The 22,011-nt window shown below is 48.6% G+C and overlaps 2 protein-coding genes across 5 annotated transcripts; both read right to left on the bottom strand.

Annotated features, from left to right (window-relative positions):
• Nucleotides 1–3,436, bottom strand: Fbxo39 (F-box protein 39). Its single transcript, XM_026780929.1, has 3 exons — nucleotides 2,411–3,436; nucleotides 1,534–1,710; nucleotides 1–956 (listed from the first exon to the last, which is right to left on the bottom strand). Exons 1-3 carry the CDS (start codon nucleotides 3,434–3,436, stop codon nucleotides 828–830), a joined length of 1,332 nt encoding a protein of 443 aa, XP_026636730.1. The 3' UTR covers nucleotides 1–827.
• Nucleotides 3,437–5,991: 2,555 nt separating this feature from the next.
• Xaf1 (XIAP associated factor 1) lies at nucleotides 5,992–17,875 on the bottom strand. Of its 4 annotated transcripts, none has more exons than XM_026780111.1 (6): nucleotides 17,788–17,875; nucleotides 16,037–16,172; nucleotides 13,936–14,131; nucleotides 12,910–12,992; nucleotides 10,314–10,553; nucleotides 5,992–6,680 (listed from the first exon to the last, which is right to left on the bottom strand). In XM_026780111.1, exons 1-6 carry the CDS (start codon nucleotides 17,817–17,819, stop codon nucleotides 6,639–6,641), a joined length of 729 nt encoding a protein of 242 aa, XP_026635912.1. In that variant the 5' UTR covers nucleotides 17,820–17,875; the 3' UTR covers nucleotides 5,992–6,638. The 4 variants fall into 4 exon arrangements, with proteins under 4 accessions (XP_026635912.1, XP_005349687.1, XP_026635914.1 ...); XM_005349630.3 differs by having other exon boundaries at nucleotides 10,314–10,634; XM_026780113.1 differs by having other exon boundaries at nucleotides 10,314–10,634; nucleotides 17,802–17,851.
• Between the last annotated feature and the right edge of the window lie 4,136 nt (nucleotides 17,876–22,011).

The raw sequence follows: 22,011 nt of genomic DNA on the forward strand, positions 1-22,011 counted from the left end.
ACACTACATTGCAGATTCATTATGAACATGGGTGTAACTGCCACTTCTAGTCTGTCTTTGCAACTAAAAGGAGACATAGGTCCAGGCGAGGCAGGATTCTTTCACAGGGCTGATAAGCCGGCATCTGAGTTCCTTCCTTCCGTGAGTAGTTCTGTCTTAAGGAGGAATAGGCCTGCATCATCCATGGACTGGTGGGTTCTATTTGTGTGTGGTCAGGCCCAGACAACCTCAAGGTCGGGAGGCTCTGACATGAAGGTCAGTCAGGATACAAAGCATTTCTTCTTGTTGTTGGTTTTGTTTTTCCAGGGTTTCTCTGTGTAGCCCTGGCTGTCCTGGGACTCACTGTGTAGACCAGGCTGGCCTTGAACTCAGAAATTCACCTGCCTCTGCCAAGTGTTAAGATTAAAGGCATGCATCACCACTGCCTGGCTACAAAGTATTTCCAAATGGGTAAAGTCGGCTGGAAGAAGGTTGGTCCACTGTCTGGCCACACCTACTCCGGAAAGCAGGAGTCAGACTCCCTTAGCAGAAAACTGTGGCCAAGTGGAAATGTCTAAAACCAACCAAATCAAACCAAACCAAAAACTACACCAAATGACAAAAAGCAATCAGCCGGGATTGGTGGTAAAGATAGCACTTTAAAGACGCTTGGGGCCTTGCCATCACCAGCAGGTCCAGCCTTTGCCAGGCTGTTCATGAGGGTGTGGAACTGACAAAGAAGGAGAGAAGAAAAAGGGATGAGGGCATGGGAGTCCCAAATGTAATTCCCTGAGAACCGCGTTTTCAGGTTAAAGTGCGTCTAGATGTCTTCCTCTGGAAAGCACTCTTTACATCATGGGGTAGGCGATGACAAAATAGTTAAGTTCTGAATCGATCAGCTTTCTGTATTTCCTGTAAATTTCCCGCAGGGTCCTGTCCTCTTCATTCGTCTCATATCGGTTTGTATAAATTCTCACCTGTGCCGATAAAGAAACACCAGACACACACATACACGCACACACACACACACGCACACACGCACACACACACACATACGATGACTACATCACTTAAGATCTGACAGCCATCCAAATGCATCTACACACACAATTAATGGTTGAATCAGAAAAACCCCAAGCACAGTTTCCCTTGGTACCCATGAGGGATTGATTCCAGGATCTCCTTTAGAATCCACGATGCATGCATGGATGCTTAAGTCCCTTATGGAAAATAAAACAATGCATGCAAATTATCTTTGAGTTGCTTATAATTCTTACTATAATGTGGATGTTATGCTTAGGGAATAATAAAAAAAATGTACATCTTCAGTAAAAATAAAGTTGGCAGGCTTCATGGATGTAGAACCCCTGGGAGACAGAGTGTAAAAGACTTCCAGATCCTGCCTGTGGGGCTGGTCATCTCCCGTGGACAGATGCAGGGGACAGTGTCTGTCTCATATGTGTTTCCTGTCCCAATTTCCACCCTTCATCAGAGCAGACGTGCCAAGTCTAGGTGTCCCCGCTTCACCCCATGCGAGCAGCTGAGGGTCCTTACCTTTAGTGTACGCAGGGAGCACTGCCTCTCCTCCTGGCTCTTCAGGATCCGCTCCACAAACGTAACGTCCAGGAAAGCCCAGATTTTGAAGTAAAACAGTTTTCGACAGGCCAGGATGAGGAGGTGCAGCTGCTCGTCTAGTGACTCATGGTTGTTGTTGAACTCGAATGTTAGCTTCTAGACAAGCATGGGAGGGAGACGGTGGGGAGAAGGCGTCAGAGGTGCCGGCACTGCCCAGAGGTCTCCAGTGACCTGTCAAGTTTGGTTCTTTTCATCCCCGCTTATTGCCGACCCCAGGAACCAAGGGGCCACCTGTCTACTGCTGCTGTGAGCCAGTGGGAAGAGGCTGCCTGTTGCCAGCAAGACACCCCCTGGCTCAGGCTTCACAGCTCGACAATAGGGGAAAGGAGCTCTTTTTGGTGGACAGCCAGCCAGGAAGTTCCCCAAGTCCCGCGTGTAGGCAGTGAATAGCGGTCTTGCAAGGAGATGCGTGGGAGGCCTGAGAGTGTGCTTGGGAACATGTAGAACTTTGATAAAGAACCAAGTGAGCATGTAGTGGGAACAGGAATAGCTATGTAAAATGAAAAAAGATTATATTAAAAAATCCTAATTAGAGGCTGGAGAGATGGCTCAACGGTTAAGAGCACTTCCAGAGGTCCCAGGTTCAAACACTCCCAGCACCCACATGGCAGCTCGCAACTGTCTGTAACTCAGTTTGGATCAGGAATCTAACACTCTCATACAAATGTGCTTAAAATTAAAAATAAATTATAAAAAAATCCTAATTAAAAAAAGAAAAAGAAGAAAAAAAGAAGCCTAGCCAAGAACAGGGAGCAGGCTTTCCTGTGAACAGTAGCTCCTCACAAGCCCCAATTACCTGCAGTGTGTTCCGGAAGGCAGGTAGGAGATCCGTCAGAGTGGGCCGCATGGACCAGTCTGGGTCACTGAAATAGCAGCTTCTTAGGCTGATGCTCCTGACTGGAATCTCCTGCAGCAAGATCCGGGCCAGGCGCTCATACTTCATGACTCGCTCAAAGAAGAAGTTCACCTTCAGGTTGCTGGCCTCCCTGGCTAGTTTGGCCCAGGACATGCCCCAGACGACCTGGCCATGGGGGTCGTGAACGTGGCATTTGATGTTCATGGTCCGGAGGGTGCCAGCGTTGTTCTCACTCAGGGTCTCGAGCAGCTCATCGGAGATACAGTTGTAGTTGAGGGTTAGGAAAGTCAGGTTGCAGAACGTGGCCATGGCCTTGTTGAACTGGGAGCTGCCATAGACGGCCAGGTGATGGCTGAAGAAGTCCTCGATGTTGAGCTCCGAGGCCAAGTTCTCATTCCGAAGGTAGCTCAGGGAGTTGAGGATGTGGCAGCCTTGCTCCACTGTCAGCCGGGCTCCTTTCAGGCTAAGATGGTCCAGGTGTTTGCCCATTTTCTTTAAGAAAAAACTCAGGCTCTTGATGAGCGAGCCTCTGATGCTGTTTCTCCAAACCATTCGGTCCAGCTCCAGGTGCTGGATAGAGAGTGACTTCAGACGGTTGTTACTCTTGCCGAGGCATGACAGGAGGCCTCGCATGGTGACCTGGAATTTCTTGGTCAAGACGGCATTGTAAGGATTCAGGAACTTGATTTCCAAGTGTTCCAGGTAGCGGCCGAATTTCTTAACATACCAGAGCGCTGACTCAAACTGGGATGCGTGTACTCTAGATGGCCTCCCGCTGAATGTGATGGTCCTGTACCGCCAGAGGTCAGCTGAGTACATTATCTGGTTCCACTTTCTGCAGACCAGGGCAGCTCTGGACCTGTCCCTGTCTCCCAGCCACCAGAAGATACGTCGCAGGCACACATCTGGCAGAGTGGCCCAGCAGCTCTGCTCTTGGGGTTGGATTTCTTCACCTTCTTTGTCCATCTAAGAACCCAGATGTACAGGGTAGTAGTGTGGTGAGCAGGGCTTCCCAAAGCGGGGACGGAAATGCAGTCACGTGTTTACTGTGAGGGGTAAAAAAGGAAGACTGTTACCTGCCAAGCAGAGCTCAAACTCGCGTGAACAAACTTTCTCTGCACTTGGACTGTTCTGGATCAGGCACTGTGCCAGATGTAGGTGGTTCATTGGTGAATCCAGGACAAGCCCCACACCTGTGGAGACTGCATATAATTCATCCAGGGTCACAGGCCAGCACCCAACTTCAGCACAGCGAGAAGCTGCCTGTGGTGGCATTCTCCTGTAATCCCAGAACTCAGGAGGCTAAGGCAGAAGGAACAAAAACTCAAGGCTAGCCTGGGCTACACAGTGAGTCCCAGTCACCCTGGGCTATGTAGCAAGACCCTGATCCCATTAAAAAGAAACAGCCAGTGAGTGTTAGCCCAGCAAGAGAAGCCAGGGGTGGGGATAGCACAAATTAAGTGACTAGTTTCCCTGTAAGGAGGGCTGCTCCGAGGAAGTGGCGCTGGAGTCAAGCTTTGAAGGATGGATAAATTTGCAAGGCAGATTAGGCTGGCCTGGCAGCAGAGGAGAAGCTGATTGTGTTACAGGCAGAGGAAACAGTGTGTGTGAAGCCACAGAAGTGTGAACACGTGCAATGCATACTGGGTAACAATTGAACTTGTAAATTCTATTTAACAACAACAACAACAGTGACCCAAAACTTTGCTTGTGAACAAACTGGTCAAAAAGTAATATGGAAAGATAAAAACAAAAAAACAAACCCAAAGATGGGGTGTTGCTTGGTCTTAGAGTGCTTGACTAGCTCACTCAAAGTTCAGGGCTTGATCCCCAGCACTGCATAAACGGGGCACATAGTGCTTCCCAGACGGTGTGTGTGTGTGTGTGTGTGTGTGTACATGTGCTGTGTTGTATGTGTGGAGGCCAAAGGACAGCCTCTGGATACAGAGTTTTCACCTTCCACTGTGTTTAAAACAGGGTCTTTTGTGGGCTTTCTTCTGTTTACACTTTTTAGATAGCCTGGATTAGAACTACAAGTTTATATGGGTCTTGGAAATGGATTTGAACTCATGTCCCCACACCTGTACGCCAGCGCTTTACTCACTGAGCCATTTTCTGTTCCTGAGTTAGACTTTTTTTTTTCTTTGCAAGGATTCCCCAAATAATGATTCTTCCACTGGCAGGAGATAATGGGACCTAGTGGCCTGTCAATTGCTACTGTGATCTTAGTAAATTTCTTTGTGCCTCAGTGTCTAGTCTGTTAATAGTCATTCCTTTCTCCCAGTTTTGGGAAATTTAAATGAACTGATGCAGGGAATACACCTAGGAGGTAGAAAGTGCCGGAAGCTCTGTAAGTTGGGGTCAAGGTACTTCTGCATTTCCTCAATGAAGACAGGGAACACGCGCATTTTGCACATAGAGAATCAGAGGGCTTTGGGAGGTTAATAAAGGTTCCTAGTGAGAGGGCATTCTAAATGTATGGGTGTGGGATTCGAACCTACGCTAGAATTCCCAAACCTGGGCTTGGTCCACCATAATATGACATAGCTGCCAACCAGCGAGGTAAACTTAACGCTGTCCCATCACCCGGCGCCCCTCCCACGCGGGCCTCGCGGCTGCGTGGCACCACAGCTGCCCGCCGGGTGCGTGGGTGCCTCGCGCCGCCCGTTACCGGCTCGCTGCGCCCCGCTCGGGCTGCAGGGACGCCGAGCGCCTCTGCCCCTCCGCCGGCGCTGCTGCTCCCACGCCGACTCCGAGAGCAACCCGGGCGGCACCCTGCGCTCGCTGCGGCCAAACCCATAGCCGCCTTTGTGACGCGCCGCCACCCACTGGCTCTGCTAGAGCCTGCCAATCTCTGGGTCTCAAACTCGGAGTTGCCAGAGCCACTGCTGACGAGGGAAGAGGGCGGTGAGGGCGCAACGCAGACCCATCTGGAAAGCGCTAGGCGAAGGCAGGAAACTGGAGGGAGGAGGCGCATCTTGCGGGGCTCGCCAGGTGCCCTGCTCTTATCTCTTCTAGCATCAGTGAAGAGGTCTGTCCCAACTTGTTGCTCAGGGTCGTTCTCCCCAGTTTCCCTCCGGAAGCTTTGGGCTTCCATTCCTGTCCTCAGATGAGGATTCCTCCTACCCCCACGTTAGCCTCCACTCTCCTATCCTCAGATGAGGTAACCCCTCACCCCCAAAAGGTGGGCTTCAAATTGAGTCAGCAAGCAGATCTGACTTGAACCTAACAAAGCCTCAGCTTAGTTCCGTTTCCCATCTTCCCCAAGGTGGTGCACACCTAACCCCACCCACCTTGCTTGGTGAGTAACCTTTTTGCTGAAGCTCCGGGCTGCAAGTTGACTATTCTGTCTGTCCCCAGTGAAGCTTTCACTTATCCCTTATTTTACTGCTAAAGGCTTCACCTGCACACCTCCCTCCCCACCCTACCACCCCCCTTCACTTTGTCCCCCTCCCCATCCTACCACCCCCCTTCACTTTGTCCCCCCCCCCCAAAGTGAAAGACACACCGCTCACTTCTAAGGAGATGAAGAAATAGTTTATTTTGGAGCCAAACATGAGTGATCATGTCCCAGAAATTTTCTGAAGCCCAATCATTAAAGCCTGTCTCTTTTCCTAAATAAAGGCCACCCAAAGTGCTGAGAGTGACATTGCATACCCTGCCCTGAACTAGAATGAGACACCATCACCCCTCCAAGGCCCGGGGGACATTGTGGAAGATGGGGCAGAAAGCTTATGAGAGCCTGGGAATTAGGGACTAGGTAGAACGCTATAAAATGTGTTCTTCTGAATCTAGCATGGCCATGGCTGTTGCAAACATGGGCACACGTCAGCTGTGGTGACCTGCGTAAGACCTGCATATGCATGTGTGTGCTAGCATGTGCATGCACACATACAAACAGGCACGCATGCAGTAGAAAGGGAGCTGCTGGGAAGAAGAGGGTTCACAGGAGTGGGGTGGGGATGAGGGAAGGCAGTGGGATAAGTATGCTTACAAGACCTTTGTAAACATATGAAACTGTCAAAAATTAAAGGAAAAAAAAATCAATTACAGAGATTGGTAAAGAAAACAAAGTTGTGACCATCACGCAAGGAAGCAGGGAAGCCAGGGGAAACTGGAAATCTTCTGAGTCATAGGGCCTCTTTCCTCCAGAGCTAGCTGCTCCTCCTCAATTGTTTTTCTTTCGCTGAGCTAACCTCAGGCACTTCTCCTAAAGAAATGAAAATAGATGTTAAAAAGTTTCAAGTGGGAGACAAGTTGCTGAGTATGGACTGGCTTTTCTGATGTTTCTCCCCGCCCGCTGGGGCTATCAAAACCTGCACGCCACCAGCTACTTCTTAGTCTCTCAAATGCTGCTGGTCTCTGGATGTTCCTGTCCCTTGTTCTAAAGCTTGCATGACTGAGACCGGGACGAGACTGCATCGAAAAGACTTGGGGTAGTGGTTAATGAAGGAGCGGGCATCATGGACGAACAGGAAGAGGTACATGTAGGGTTTCTGTGTAACCACTGAAATCAGTGAGCCACATTGTTTTCTTGTTTAGCACCAAGTCCTAGTACTGAGGTATAGAAGAAGGTGTATAGCAACACTCCCAAATACTCATGTTTGCATATGGGTATATCACAGGGCTTTTGAGTAACATACACATTAACTTTCGGTTGCTGTGTGAGAGACAATGATGCTCCCTCCATAAGAGTCATCTTATGGGGGGGAGGGAGGACAGGACAGGAAAGTACTGAAACAGAAGCAGTTGGAGCAGTTTTAGGGCTCTGCAAAGTCTTGAGAGAAAAGGTGAAAACAGCTAGCGGTCTCTTTGGTGCAGAGTGGTGGCTTTTATAGTTCCCAGGTGTGCAAAATTCCTGCCCACCTTTCCCACAGGTTGATTCTTCAGTTAGATTTTCCAGGGTAGCTCCCCAACCCCAGGGGTGGTGATTGAGATCTGCTTCTGTCTACTATGGGGGCTCAGTCAGGTAGCAGGTAACTTAAACACATAAATAAGGAACACCCAGGAACATGGGTGTCAGCTGCTGGCCAGAGAAGGCACGGCGCCTCCTGCTTGCTCGCAACTCCGTGGTGAGCTCTAAATGCGTTTTCATTCTGAAATGCATTTTTCATACTAAAAATGGACCATAATGGTTGATTTCTTACAATTTCTCAGAACATGCTTAAATTAAAATTTTATTCCTTTGAAATTCAAATTTGATTGGGCATAACGTATTTCTACTTGCTATGTCCGGCAAGGATGGAGAAAAGTATGGAAGGAAAAACCCTACTACAGATGAAATTAGTTCATTTTAATAAAACTTACACATGCATAAATAAATTAGAAAAAAAACCCTTTCTGAAGGACTGCTCATCTTATAAAGTAATAAAAGCAAACGGCAGAGTAATAAATATACTAAGATAATACACGGTCGACAGACAATTCAACCCTGTGGCACACGGTAGAGAAGATAAGGCTTTGAAAGGACACCTGCAGCTGCTGAAATTGCTTCCTCAGCAATGTGACTGGGGACATGGAGCAGGTGGGGAGATTTAGCTTGTGTGTGTATGTGTGATGCTGAGGAATAAACCCAAGGCCTTAAGCATGGTGGACAAACGTTTTATCACTGAACTGTATACCTATTCCGCTCTCCCCCATCTATCTGTCTATTATCTATCTATCTATCTATCTATCTATCTATCTATCTATCTATCTATCATCATCATCAACATAGGATCTCACTATATATCTTAGTTGACCTTGAACTCACCATGTAGCCTGGGCTATCCTCAGACTCAGGGTCCCTCTGTCTCAGCCTTCCTTTATTAAAAAACTGTGTGTGGCATTTGCATGTATGTGCAGATATGTGTGTGAGGGTCTTTGGTATCTTCTTGATTGTGCCTCTGCTTTTTTTTTGGGCCAGGGTCTCTCACTGAACCTCAAAGTCACAATTTCAGCTAGACTGTCTGGCCAGTGAGTGCCTGGGACCCACCTGTCTCTGTTCCCCTGGCACAGAGGCTTCAGGCATGAGTCACTGTGCCTGGCCTTTGCATAGATTCTGCAGATTTGAACTCACATCCTCATGTTTGCCCTGCAAGCTCTTTAACCATCGAGCTACCGCCTCAGCAGTAATGGTCTCAGCTTCCCTCAGTGCTACGATTACAGGAATTCACCACTAACCCTGACTGACTGCTGGTTAGTTTTTTGTTAACTTGACACAGCCTAGGGTCATCTGGAAAGTGAGACCTCGATTGATAAAATGCCACCATCACATTGGCCTATAACAAGTCTGTGGGCTATTTTCTTGATTAATAATTGCAGTGGGAGGTTCATCATTTTGGGTAGTGCCACCCCTGGGTTGGTGGTCATGGGCGCTTTAAGAAAGGAGGCTGAACAAGCTTTGAGGGAGCAAGCCAGCAAGCAGCATTCCTTCATGGCCTCTGCATCCATTCCAACCTTCAAGCTCCTGCCCCGACCTCCCTGGATGATGGACTATAAGCAGTAAGGTGAAATAACCCCTTCCCTCTCCAAACTGATTTTGGTCATAGTGTTTTGTGACAGCAAACGAAGACACTGAGGTTAAGAGCATTGCCTGCTCTTCCAAAGGTTCTGAGTTCAATTCCCAGCAACCACACGGTGGCTCACAACCATCTGTAAAGGTCTGGTGCCCTCTTCTGGCCTGCAGGCATACACACAGACAGAATATTGTATACACAATAAATAAATAAATGTTAAAAAAAAAAGAAAACTAGCTTTTGGTTGACACTACCAAATAATGTCTATTATAACAAAATTCAGGCTTTCTAAAAGACAGGTTCTCTTTATGTAGTCCTGGCTATCTAAGAATTCTCTATGTAGAGCAGGATGGCATGGAACTCACAGAAATCCACCTGCCTCTGCCTCCTACGTGCTAGGGTTTAATATTTGTGCTTTTTAAAGTGGCAAACAACCGAGTCTCTAGCCAAGAACTTAAGAGCGTGCACTGTGGAGCCTTACATTGTGAAGTCCCCCAAGGGGTTTTGCATCCCCCCCAGTTTCCTCATCTGTAGAATAAGGGTAAAGCAGCCTGTACTGCCTATAAGGAAGGTCAGCCATGGCCGAGCACTGCAACACTTGTTACATATTGTAACAATTGTAACATACACGATGGTTGACCTACTTCTAATGGCAACTCGCATTGTTACAAGAAATAGCCTTGGGGGCCCAGAAGGTGGCTCAGTGGGTGGAAACGCTTGCTATACAAACCTAGCCACGCCTGGAACTCTTAGAGGTGCAGGAGATAAGAACTGACCCCATAGAGTTGTCCTCTGACCTCTGCACGCTTACTAGTGTGGCCCTCCTCCTAATAACAATAAAATTGAAAGAACAAAGCTTTCTTTAAAAAGATGATGGTCTTGGGTGGGGAACTCAGGATGAGGGAGCCTGCTATAAACCTGGGTGTGCTGGAGGCAAGCCACCAGCTGCCTTCACATCTGGAGCCAGACTCTTCTGCTCTGGGGCCTAAGCTGCCTTTCTCCACCTGGAAAGAGCTCACTGACAGCCCTCAGCTTGGCTCATTCACTCCAGGCCTTGGGGTGTTGCCCTGTGGCTGGGACTGATACAGTTGCTGACATAGAGAGGAGAGATCTAGTTGTACCCTCAAAGGTGACCCAGTGACTGGGAAGTGCTACCAGGTAGCAAGGGCTGGAGAGAATGTGGCTGGGCACGCAGAAGCAGGTGGAAGCATGGGAGGAGCTGTCCGGCCACCACACCCATACATCATCGATCCACCCTCCACCCCTCCACGTCCCCCATCACCCTCCCCCCAGGCTGGGTAAGAGGCCAGGTGAGAGGCCGCAGGGTTGAGGGGAGAGCAAGGTACCTGGTGCGGATTTAGGATGGGCAAGGGCAGTAAGATGCCACACTGAGGGCACCTCCGTAGGATGTCATAGGCTGCTGCTTCATCGCCCGTAGGAAGAGCAGCCCTCTGCTGCACTGCAGACTTCAAAGGCAGATCCACGGTGCCATTTTGGTCCTTTGTTTCTTGCTTTCTTGCACTGTTTCTAGTTTTTGTCTTTGGGCGAACATCTTTCTTCGCTGAGGATGCTTGATTTCCAGTCACCTGACTCGTAAGGGGCAGAGGAAGGATTTTTGGCTTTCCATCCTGAAGATATGTCACAGTCTTTGAGGCTGGGCATTGTTTCTGCAAATGTGAGTGATGTGTGAGCTATAAAAAGTGACCTCACCTGTAATAACTAGTTGGACAATACTGCTGAGATAACCTGAGAGGTTCTCCCTATAAACACTTAGAAATGCCGGAGAAGGGGCAGTAACGTGGCCCTGTGAGTAACAGTGCTTGCCGTCGAGCTGGAAGACCTGAGTCTGATTCCTGGAGCTCACGTAGCAGAGCAAAGGAACCTCTCTCCACAAGACCTTCACTCGGCAAACACACACATGCATGCACACATGCACACATGCATGCATGCACGCAGGCACACACACACATCAGTAAATGTAAAAAGATTTCATGCTGAATAATACAAGGCAGACATTCAATGTTATAGCTGACTTTGTTAAAAGAAAGAAGACTCAGGTTGCAAAGATGGAGGTCTGAACGTGTCCCTCTAGAATCCAGGCTTGGAGGACTGGAGAAATGGCTCAGACACAAAGGGGACTGGCTGCTCTCGTAGAGAACGCAGGATGGTTGGTTCTCAGTCCTCACGTCAGGCAGCTCAGAATCATCTCTAACTTCAGTTTTAGGGATACGATACCTTCTGGCCTCCACACACACTGCACGCATATGGTATATATTGTACACATACAGACAAGCAGGCACACACACACACACACACATACACACACACACACGTATTTAGAAATTCGTCATGATGGCACATGCTGTTATTCCCAGCACTCGGGAGATAGAGGCAGGCAGATTTCTGTGAAGTCAAAGCTAGCCTAGTCTACATACTGAGTTTCTGGACAGCCAGAGCTATGTTGAGAAACCTTGTCTTCCCTGGTCCCTAAAAAATAAATTAAAATCCAAATGTTACACATATGGTCATAGGGGGGCTGCACTTTCAGGAGGTGAAGGTCATAAAGCCCCCTCCCACATGAATGGGACTGTAAAAGAGGCTTCAAACAGCCTAGCTAACTGCTAACTTGCTCTTCTGCCTCTGCATTCAAGGCAGCAGCAAGGCCCTCCCTGGATGCCAAATACCTACACTCTGATCTTGGATTTTAAGGCTTCAGAACACTGAGGAATACATTTCTGCCATGTAGAAATTACCTAGTCTGTGGTCTTTTGTTACAGCAGTACAAATGGACCAAGACACTGCCAGAGACGTGTGGTTAATCTTGGTCTAACCAGGGGCTTGGGAGGGAGGAAAATCCCAGCTGTGAAAGATGAGGAGTGGGAAGGAAAAGCCCCTTCCCTGCATGGCACTGCCAGGAATGGCAGGTCTCAGCTGCTGCAATAAGAGAACTAGGCTCATCTCTAAGGTTCCCTAGTTCTGCTGTTTCATAGTGGTTTTGTTTTTTTAGACAGTGTCTCAATATGTAGCCCTGGCTGTCCTGAAACTCACCATGTAGACCAGGCTGGCCTGGAACTCAGAGCTCTGCCTGCCTCTGCCTCCCGAGTGCTGGGGTATTCTATTTTTCTGTTTTTCTTTTTTTTTTTTTTTTTTTTTTTTTTTTTTGGTTTTTCGAGACAGGGTTTCTCTGTGGTTTTGGAGCCTGTCCTGGAACTAGCTCTTGTAGACCAGGCTGGTCTCAAACTCACAGAGATCCGCCTGCCTCTGCCTCCCAAGTGCTGGGATTAAAGGCGTGCGCCACCACCGCCCGGCTCTGTTTTTCTTAAGAAAGAGAATTTCCTCTCTGTTCCGGGGGCGGGAGGGGTAGGAGGGAGGAGATGAGTGCCTGGGAGAGAAGCTGTGGGGTGGCTCTATAAGACAAGAGGTAGCTTGGCTCAACAACGCACTAAAAGGCATTTAAGGTTATGGAGGGCTAAATCAGGCAGTACTCTTCGGTAAAAGCAACCAGCCAATCAGCTGCACCATCGGACATCTTTGGAGTCCCCTTTTTATACTCAGTATGCTGTCAGAAATTATGGAAAGATGGGAAGGCCCCTTTAGTCACATTGGGGAGTTCATGGCTAAATAACACATGGGCAGAAAGTCTAAAAGTTCAGGGCCCATAGAGGACCTCATTGCAGAGTCTAGGCCCTGAAGGTTGGTGACTGTCGGAGGTGACCAAGGCCATCAGGAGTTGTCAGGGCTGCTGCTTGACGGGATAGGCACAAATAAAAACCAACTATGTCTGCTAAACTTGCCTAAAGAGAACCTTGGGACATGGCGAAACAAAACTAAGTGAAACCACAGACGTTAGACCCTTTGATAACTGAGCCTCGCAAACCAGGAACTGCTTTGCACACCTTGCTTTCTGGAGTATGCACTGGCTGCTGGACAACTGCTACTCACCATATGGGAGACATACTTATTTTCTGGAATCATCTGTTTGCAGGAATCACACTGGGTTCTTCCAGGAGATACATTTCCCTTCCCTGAGTGAACACAGAAACACCACAAATAACTGTTCTTGACCACGGCGGGCCCACCTCTCCCCTGGATGCTCCCATGGCCTGTGTTCATGAGCGTTAGCCATGCCTAGACTAGCCTGGTCTTGAGTTCCTTACCCCTCAGTGCCCACATGGGAGAGGACTGGCTGGACAGCCATTTTTATCACAGTGACACTGATGAAGAGCCCTTGGTTAGCTCATGAACTGGAACGTTTGGTTCTTAGCTACTAATGCTGTTTTGGCAAGTTGTGGCACCTTTATGGGTAGAGTCTCACTGGAAGAAGTGGGGTGCTGGGTGCAGGCCTTGAGGTTTCTTAGCCCATCTCCAAGTCTTTGTTCCCTTCTGTTTCCCACTGTGGGTTCAGAGTGACGAGTGCCGTGCCTCCCGCTCCTGCTGCCATGTCTTAACAAGACTGTTATTTCTCAAACTGTAAGCCTCAGTAAACCCTTTCTCCCTTAAGCTGCTTCTTACCATTTTTTTTTTAAAAAAAATCACATAATGGTAAAAATAGGCAATACACTCTGGTGGAAAAGGAGGAGCCAGACTTGGTGCTGGACGTGGAAAAGTCCAGTTTTATTTTTTTCCCCCGATCTCTTTGTGTGTTTTTCATCTATAGGATGATTTGGGTAGCCCTTACCAGACTAAGATTGTCTTTGGCATGTAAAGAAAGCCCTGTATATTTAGAATTCCCCATGGATTTCTCTCCCTCTTCTCTGTGGCTCTTACACCCCACCCCTTGCCTCTAGTTTTCCCAGGATAAGTCATTGTGTGCAGACACAAGAAGGCTACTCCAGTTTAATGGAAACATACAGAATGGATTCTCTTCTCTCCTGTGCTGTTAAGGGTCCCTGTCATTGCATCCTGCCCAGGAGAGTGTCTGGCCCTGGAAACTATCCCTTCCCTCTCCAGCTTCTCCCCGATACTCACCTTCCTCAGGCTTGGCCTTTGCACTCAGACACACAGCTTTGTGCTGGGCCAGCACTCGGAGAACGATGGGCTGGTTGCAGTGTGGACAGTGCTCCGTCCGGCTGCCACAGTGGAACTCGTGGACATCCAGCTTGTTGAAGTGCACTGCCAGGTCACAGAACTTGCACTGGCCAGGGTGTTGCTGGATTTTCTTGGCCTGTGGAAAGATGGAGGACATGGGCCCAACTCCCTAGGAAACTGAAGTCAATCAGAGAAAGTGCTGGCAAGGGTCAGAGGCAGAGGTTGTCCTTGGGGATCGTGAAGTCTCTAGTTTGCTTTCTGTTGCTCTGAGAAAGCAACTTAGAGAGAAAAGGGGTCATTTCATCTTATGCTTCCACATCACAACCTATCATCCAGGGAAGCTGGGGCAGGAACTCAAAGAAAGAACCTGGAGGCAGGAATCGAAGCAGAGACCATGGAGGCTTGCTCTGATTTGCTCTCTTTACAACCCAGAACCTCTTGCCAAGGAGTGGTACTGCCCACAGTAGGCTGAGATCTCTCATATCAATCATTAGGAAAATGCTCGTCGACACACCCACAGATCAATATGATGGAATTCTTCAACTGAGGTTCTGTCTTCCCACGAGACCAGAACCCGTGTCAAGTGGACAAAAGTTAAGCAACACACGCATGGATCGTGGAGATCTCCACATCAAGCATGTATGTTGGGTGGAGGAATTTGAATCTCTGGGGTGGAATGATCTCCACAGTTCTGGCTGCTCAGGTGGGAGAGGCAGTAATCAGGGGTAGGGGAATCTTTATGACTGGTCTCTCCTCCCCTCTCTGCCTCTTTCTCTCTGGTTAGCCTGCTTGCCCATAGAGGAAAAAAATCAACTTCAGCAGGGGAGGGCTTGCACGTGCTGGTGACATAAGACGGGCCACCCAAACTGTGCTGGCTGTTTTATGCCAACTTGATGCACGATAGAGTTATCTGAAAGGAGGCGGTCTCAACTGAGAAAATGCTTCCAAAAGATCTGGCTGTTGGACATTCTTTCAGTGATTGATGGGGGGAGTGTCCCTGCCATTGTGGGTGGTGCTATCCTTGAGCTGGTGGCCCAGAGTTCTAGAAGAAAGCAGGCTGAGCAAGTCATGGGAAGCAAGACCATAAATGGCATCCCTCCATGGTCTTTGCTTCACCTCCTCCAGGCTCCTGCCACGCTTGAGTTCCTGTCCTGATTTCCTTAAGCCAAATAAACCTTTTCCTCCCCAAGTTGCTTTGATCATGGAGTTTTATCAAAGCAGTAACCCTACCTAGGATACAAACACGTGAACACAGAGATGTGGGTTCCAGTCCAAGCTCCTGGCCTCTCCTTACACAGTCGGGCTAACCATGCTTCCCATTTGAGTCAAAAAGATCCTAGAGGTGGGAGACCCGGAATGGCGACCTCAGTGTTCCTCCAGCACCTAGTCTAGAGCTCAAAGGTGTTTGTAGGATCAGTTTGAATCTAAATTCCTGAGCTTGATCCTCAGGAAGATAAAGTGCAAGAGAGACTGACTCAGAAAGGCAGGGAAGAAAACTGGGGTGGGGCCATCTGCCTCCTCCTTACAAGTTTCTTTTTTCTTTTTTTCTTTTTTGGTTTTTCAAGACAGGGTTTCTCTGTAGCTTTGATGTCTGTCCCGGAACTAGCTCTTGTAGACCAGGCTGGCCTCGAACTCACAGACATCCACCTGCCTCTGCCTCCCGAGTGCTGGGATTAAAGGCGTACGCCACCACCGCCCGGCCTCCTTACAAGTTTTTAAAGAATGTTTAGCTTTTTTTAAAAACGGATCCCTCGCCTTGCCAGACCCATAGTCCGGCAGCAGAGAAGTAGAAAGGGAAAAACAGCACAGCTTCAATGTAGCGCACACACACACACACACACACACACACACACACACACACATACACACACACACACACACACACACACACACACAAAAACAAAAAACAAAAAACAAAAAAACAAAAAACAAAAAACCTTTCCCCAAACTGGTGGGGCTAAATGAGTTACCCACAGGGCCAGGGAGGACTGGATTCCAGCTACTGACCCCCAAAACTCTGTCCTGATTGCCACCTGCTCACCTGTTGGTGCACAGTGTCCACATGCTCCTTCATCTTTGACCGTGGGACGGGTTCCTCACATTCTGGGCAAATGACCAGGAAGCTCAGGCAGTGGGCCCCGTGGAGGGTGCAGTGGGCAGAGGCCACATTTCTTTTGCTTCAGGATAAAGTGGGGGAGAAAGAAAGGCTCACTGTCTTAGCAGAAAGCAGGAGGCCTTGCTGCATACCTAGGGCACGCTCTTCCCAGGCCTGCAGCAGTGACACCGGCGATGCCCTCCTGCTTTGCTTGTGCTGCTGAAAAAGCAGAACAATTCGCCGTCATAAAATCAGTGTGAGGGCAGTCTACGAAGTACCGCGCTGCCCAGGAGAGTGGGTGGGAAAAGAGTGGTAGGAAGGTGTTACCAGGGCAACAGGGCAGCAGGAAAACTTTCGAGAGTGCTGATAGGTTTATTTCCTAGGTTGTGGGATGCTTTCACAGATAAGTAACGTACGTCAAAGTGTCTACTTTAAACATGGACAAGTCAATTGGGCCTGTTGACACAGGTTTGCACTACCAGCTGTTCATGAGACTGAGACAGGAGGATGGCTAGTTCCAGGCCTACCTAAGCTATAGAGTGTGTTCAAGATCAGCCTGGACAACTTAGTGAGACCCTTAAAATGTAAAGTAAAAATAGAGCTGTGGAGTTATAACTCGGGAGAGTGACTGGCTGCTCTGCAATACCCTAGGCTCAGTGTCCAGTACTCCCCCACCTCCACAGAGCTGGGGAGGGAGGAAGGCACAGCTTATTGGTTTCCAGTTATCTCTCAGTAAAGCCACCATGGCAACAAAATAACTAACACAACAGTCGGCATGGCAGCCCTGCGGTGCTAGCACTTCCTACGCCAGTGGACAACTTTTAGAATCTCAAAAGGTTTCCCAGCCCTTTATGAGCGAAAGTCCCCTCAGCTGTCTCCTGTCCCTGGGCTCTCCTGAATCTACCCAGACAGGGGCTGAGACCCCAGAGAGTCTGCCAGAGCAGGGTGTTCTCTGATAAGTTAATCACCAGAAATGCTGAATCTTTCACCCACTTACCTGAGCAGCTGAGGAGAAAGGAAACTGGAACTACATCCCTAAAAGGCCAGGCAGGTGCCCCAGGGCCTGAGCACTTGGGTCATGGCCACAGAGGGACTGGAAAACCTCACTGCTGTCAGCCTGATCAAGCTGTCCCCACGGCTGCACAGGGTGACATTCCCTTGCTCGGCTGGCCCTCTCTGTTCTGCCTGCCTACACACTCAGCACTTCTCCCAGAGTCTGGAGATCCTGGGGAGGCTTAACCCAGTTACTGCAACAGGAGGGTTCTGCTGGGAGACAGGCTCCCTGTACGTGGAGGTGTGGTTATTACTCTCTGCTCTGTCCTGCATGTTCTCCTTTGTCGGGTGGATGGAGGGAATAACCCCAAAGTTCCTTTCAAGGTCCCTCTCACAGATGCTGCCAGGGCCCCCACACTGGGATCTAAGCTCCAACAGGTATGAATACCCTGTTAGGGACAAGTCCCTGGCTACTTAACTTCATGGCTGACCTGCCAGCCTGAAACACCCGTGCTGAGGGCATGTAGTGACACTGAGGTACCACTGACCGCTCTATGCAGAGATCTAGTTTTGGGCTCCTCACCCCAGGGGTCCCAGTCCCTCTGGCTTTCTGTCTGGTGTGCCCCTCATCCCCTTCACTTCAGAAACAGCTTTCTGCGCTCTGCCCCTCTCCCTGGCCTGCCCTGGAGAAAGTGTTTCCTTACCAGTTCTGGCACACCTGGGAGTCAGCCTCCATGGTCCGCTCCTCCTCCGGGAGGATTCCTGTGAAGTTTCCTCTTCTGCACACAAGGAAACAAAACTGAAAGTGTTTCCTCAGTCTGGCTCACAGCGGCAGGGAGGAGGGGACTTTCACAATTCACCGCTTGGGGTGGTTCCCAGGTCCCTGCAGCTGGACACTCCCAGAAGGCCGCTCTGCAGCATGCCCTGCCATGCCCCCCAATCTGTGCTGTCCCTGAGCTACTGTTACTGTGGCCTCCAGGGTGGGGGTGACCGGGCAGGTCTCCTCTGGGCTGTACATTGGCTCCTTCCTCCCTCCCTCCCCCTCCCTCTCTGACTGGTTTCTTTGCATCTGGGTCCCCACCCCTTTCTCAACCTTTGCCACCACACTCCTCCTCTCTGCCTCTGTCTGGTCCCATCCTCCCGGTGGTGTTAAACTTGAGTCTGCATCCTGAAGAAGCAGCCCCTGCACCTGCACCCTGCTTGGGCTCCAGTTTGTGGTGACTGAAAACAAGGTCTGTGAGGAACTGGGTGGGGGTGGGTGGGTGGTGCAGGGTGCTGGCTGCTCAGCCGAGAAACTTTGGGGCAAGTGTTGGGAGTGGCCATGGCTAACTCTGCAGAAAACAGTGATGGCAAACACTGACATAAGCCCAAGGTGACGGGCACTACAAGGAGACCTTGTCACCCTATCCTTAAATGGCAAAACTGACGTCCAAGGGACTGAATAACCTGCACAAGTTCCCAGACCACGTGACCCAAGGTGTGAGTCCTCTGCTATTGCTGCAGTGCTGGGGGATCTGCACTCAGATCCGGGTCATCTCAGTCTCCCGGAAGCTGTTTCCTGCCTGACTTGGTTACATTGGGGCTCCCAGGGGACTTAGGGTCCAGGTGTTCCTAGAAGTTGCATGCGAAATCCCTGTCATGTCAGGATATGTTTGCTCTCAAAGAGGGATCCACAGTCCCAGGGAGTTGGCTGACAAGACTAGCTAACCTCATGTCTTTGAATCTTTGGAGCTCAAAGAAACCAAATTCTGTTAAAGGCAATCCATGTCCAATTATTATATGGCATAATGGAATCAAGTGGATACAGAACAGTTGCTGGTTTCTTGTGTTTGTTTTCTCTTCTCCACCTGCAGGAAGAAGCAAGGCATCGTTAATTAAATGATTAAAGATGATAAAAGGAGTTTGGGGAGGGATAGATAGTGGTATGGCACTTGCCTAGAATGTTTGAGGCTTTGGGGTTGGTCTCTATTACACACACACATACACACACACAATCACAAAATAGTATATCTCCGTGACAAGTGATACATTCACAAATACAAACTGTTTAGGGCTGGGCAAATAGCTCAGTAGTACACCTTGTGTGCTTAGCATACACAAGGCCCTAGGTTCCATCCTTAGTATGTTTAAAAGAGAAAAAATAAACAAGAAATCATAATGTTTACTACTGACATTAAAAACAATGACAATTCAGAAAGAAGAATTGGTTTGTTCTGAACCAGCTTGAATTACCACACCTTAGAAGTATAAACAAATTGACACCCCAGTTCCCCAAGAACGAGGTCCTCCAAGAACATGTACTACCCTTTTATTGTGTTTGTTATTTTGTTTCTTGAAACAGGGTTTCTCTGTGTAGTTTTGGAGTTCTCTGCCTGCCTCTGCCTCCCTGATGCTGGGATTAAAAGTGTGAGCCACCACCACCACCCAGTTGTCTTCCCCTTTGAATGTGACGGTGTCTGCTGCAGACTGTTTGTGTTTGAATACTCGTCCCCCAGCTATCAAATTGTTTTAGGAACTTGTGACACCTTCAGGGAGTGGTGCCTGCCTAGAGGAAACAGGTCAATGAGGGGTGAGTCTTGAAGGGCATAGGCCAGCCCTGCTTCCTGTCTGACCACTTTCTGTTCTTGGCTCTTTGTTGCGTGGTCACCGCCGTCTCTCCCCACCATGACAGATTAATGTTCCTTTGTATGAGTTACTTTCTCCATGTGACAAAATACTTGACAATTTAAAAGAAGAAAGGAGAATTTGGGCTCACAGTTTGAGGGCACAGTCCATCAGAGTGGGGAAGGATGGTGGCAGGGGCATGAGCTGCTGGTCACATCTTCCGCCTCAGTCAGTCCTCTAGAAACACCCTCACAAAGCCCAAGGTTCATTTGCTAGGTGACTCTAAATCCAGTCACAAAGGCAAGGTAACTATTCTGCCCTTCAAACTGGGGGCCAGCAGAAGCCCTTCCTCCCTTACGTCACGTTTCACAGGTATGTGTCACACCGAGGAAAGAATCCAGCTCTCTGTGGTCCCGTTAGGAGCTGCTTACACAAACCTGTCACAGTGGACAAACCTGTCACAGATCCCCATGGTGATTAAATCAGGAAATACGTCCCCAGCAGGCCTCGGTTGCTGCCTCAACATCAGCCTTAAGGTTTGAGAGCCCAGAGAGGCTGTTAACCTGCCGTACATTGCACGATTTGGTTCAGTAATCACAAAACCTTTAGTTAACAGAAGCCAGTGCTAACTGGCTGCCAAAGGGGCCTGGAACAGAACAGCCCAGCCCAACCTGGGCGTAGCGACTCCTGGTAACTTCAGTATCATCAAGGTCACAATGTGATCCTGTGATCCTGGGCTGTCAGGAGGTGTTCCAAAGAGTTACTGTGACCCTCCCTTCAGCCATAACACTGTCATCAAAATTAGAGTGCTTGAAGCTGACCCTCAAGGAAAGTTGTGAAAGGCTTCAACATACACCTATTTATTATAGGAAGGGACCTAGGGACAAAGACGCTGAGGGGAGTTTCCATCTCAGGACACACCCCTAAGGCTTGCTCTTTAAAAATGGAGGAATTGTTAAGACCCCATATTTCTTGGCTCAGACTTAATAAAAATACTCTCTGTAATGGAGAATGGAGGCAGCTTGGAACCCAGGTGCCCTCCTTCCCGGGAAAGCACAGTACTGTACTTAAATTTTTTTTTTTTGAGTTTTGAGACTATACTTTAATCTCCACTCTAATAAAAAGAACACATTTATAATATAATTTATAGACTCAGTAACACAGAAACATAGTGATATTGGTAATTACATATTTTAAAATAGCAGTTATAAAACTCCATAAGGCATACATACTTCCATACCGAATTATTTGCCATTTATGGTGGCATCTGATATTGGCATATATCATATTAGCATATGTTTATTCTCTAAAACAACAAAGTAAACCCACATTCCAGCTCATGTTTCATTTAATCTTCCAGATGCCTCAGAAGTTAGGAAGAGCAATGCATCTTAAATTTACATGGGTTCTAGACTTTGTCTCCTGGCTTTCTGTAAGTTATAAGGCAGCCTCAGACACGGAACAGGATTAGACTTCTCAGTTCTTATTGACCAAACTGTGAAAAAATCCAGATTTTTCTACTAATTTCTGTCAATTTTTTAAAAGTCAGGGTCTCTGGTAGCCCGGACAGACCTCAAACATGCTCCAGGCCTTGAACTCCTGATCCTCCTATCCCTACCTCCTGAGTGTAGAGATTAACAAGCGTGCATCATCACGCCCTGCTCCTAACAAGGGAACTGGGTGTACCAGTTGCTGTCTCATTGTTGCAACAAAATATCTGACAAAAGGAACTTAAGCGAGGACGGATTTGATGGCCGACAGTCCCAGGGATACAGCCGGTCATGGTCAGGCAGGACCGAGGCAGGGGCGGGAGGTGGCTCTTCAGATGTCCACACCATACCCATGAGATCTGAGAATGATGAAGGCTTGCACTTAACTGACTTTCATTCTTAAAAATTCAGTTCAGCCCTCCCAACCCCCATGAGACAGCACTGCTTACACTTCGTATAGGTCTTCCCACCTCTCAAATCTAGACACGCCCAGATATTTGTTTCCATGGTGATTCTACGTCCCACCAGGTGAATTAGGCAGACAGTTTATGGACCTGAGTGTATCTGGTAACAAGAAGGCTCCAGTTGGTGAGATTTAAACCTGCTAGAAGCTCTTGACTATGGAGGGTATCTCTCTGAGATGCTTCTGTTCACACCAAAGAGGTTCCTCTGGGAGCAGCCTCTCACTTCCACTTTGTCCTGTGTCTCTTGACCTACACTGTCCGATACTGTTAAACATGCTCTGATGTCACAGATTGACACCTTTCTCAAGATGCATTCTTGTCCTTGAGTGCTGACGACTGTAATTGTCACTCCATTTGAAACCCAGGGGAC

The sequence above is a fragment of the Microtus ochrogaster genome, chromosome 7 (assembly GCF_000317375.1).
Source record: "Microtus ochrogaster isolate Prairie Vole_2 chromosome 7, MicOch1.0, whole genome shotgun sequence".
Classification (NCBI taxonomy): domain Eukaryota; kingdom Metazoa; phylum Chordata; class Mammalia; order Rodentia; family Cricetidae; genus Microtus; species Microtus ochrogaster.